Source organism: Carlito syrichta, unplaced genomic scaffold (genome assembly GCF_000164805.1).
Source record: "Carlito syrichta isolate Samal-C Ts95f unplaced genomic scaffold, Tarsius_syrichta-2.0.1 Scaffold113543, whole genome shotgun sequence".
NCBI lineage: Eukaryota > Metazoa > Chordata > Mammalia > Primates > Tarsiidae > Carlito > Carlito syrichta.
The window spans coordinates 38,615-39,279 of record NW_007057639.1 but is presented as its reverse complement, the minus strand read 5'-3'; the positions used below and the strand labels follow the sequence as shown (position 1 = coordinate 39,279).

At 64.2% G+C, this 665-nt stretch overlaps 1 protein-coding gene across 1 annotated transcript in view; it reads left to right on the top strand.

Moving 5' to 3' along the window:
• CDHR2 (cadherin related family member 2) overlaps positions 1-665 on the top strand; it is a 30,268-nt gene that overhangs the window by 11,925 nt on the left and 17,678 nt on the right. Inside the window, 1 exon segment of the mRNA XM_021719078.1 lies at positions 467-596. Coding sequence (XP_021574753.1) covers positions 467-596 — 130 coding nt within the window.

Genomic DNA, 665 nt, shown 5'->3' with positions numbered 1-665 from the left:
GGATTGCTTGAGTCCAGGAGTTCAAGACCATCCTGGGTAACATAGCAAGACCTCGTCTCTTCCAATCCCCCCAGAACTCTAGGTTCCTTATAATGCCTAATACCACGCCAATGCGGTGTAAACAGTTGATATACTGTATCATTTAGGGAACCACAGTGGGGCAAGAGCCTGTACGTGGTCAGTGCGGACACAACCACTGCAGGCCTGCTGGTGGCTGATCTGTGGCTGGTTGAATCCGTGGAGCCGCAGCCGGGGCTGCGGGTCTCAGCGGCTCCACCTTTCAACTTGCTGAGGCGTCACCACCAGCCCCTCCTTCCGGAGGTGGAAACTGAGGCGTGGGGAGGGCACAGGCGCACAGGCTGCCTGGCTGTCAGGGGCGGAGCCGGGACTCGACCCTGCGGCGCTCGGGGGTGGGTCCTCGGCCGGCCGTCCCGAGGGAGTGCGGCCTGAGTGTGCTGTGCCGCAGGTCATCCCCAGCACCGAGGACAGCCAGCATCTCTTCCGGATCCTGGCCAACGGCTCCATCGTGCTCAACGGCAGCCTCAGCTACAACAACAAGAGCGCCTTCTACCAGCTGGAGCTGGCGGCCTGCGTGCGTGGGGGCGCCGGCCGGCCGGCAGGGTCCCGGGGCACGGGAGGCTGGGCGGCCGCCTCCACGTGGGTCT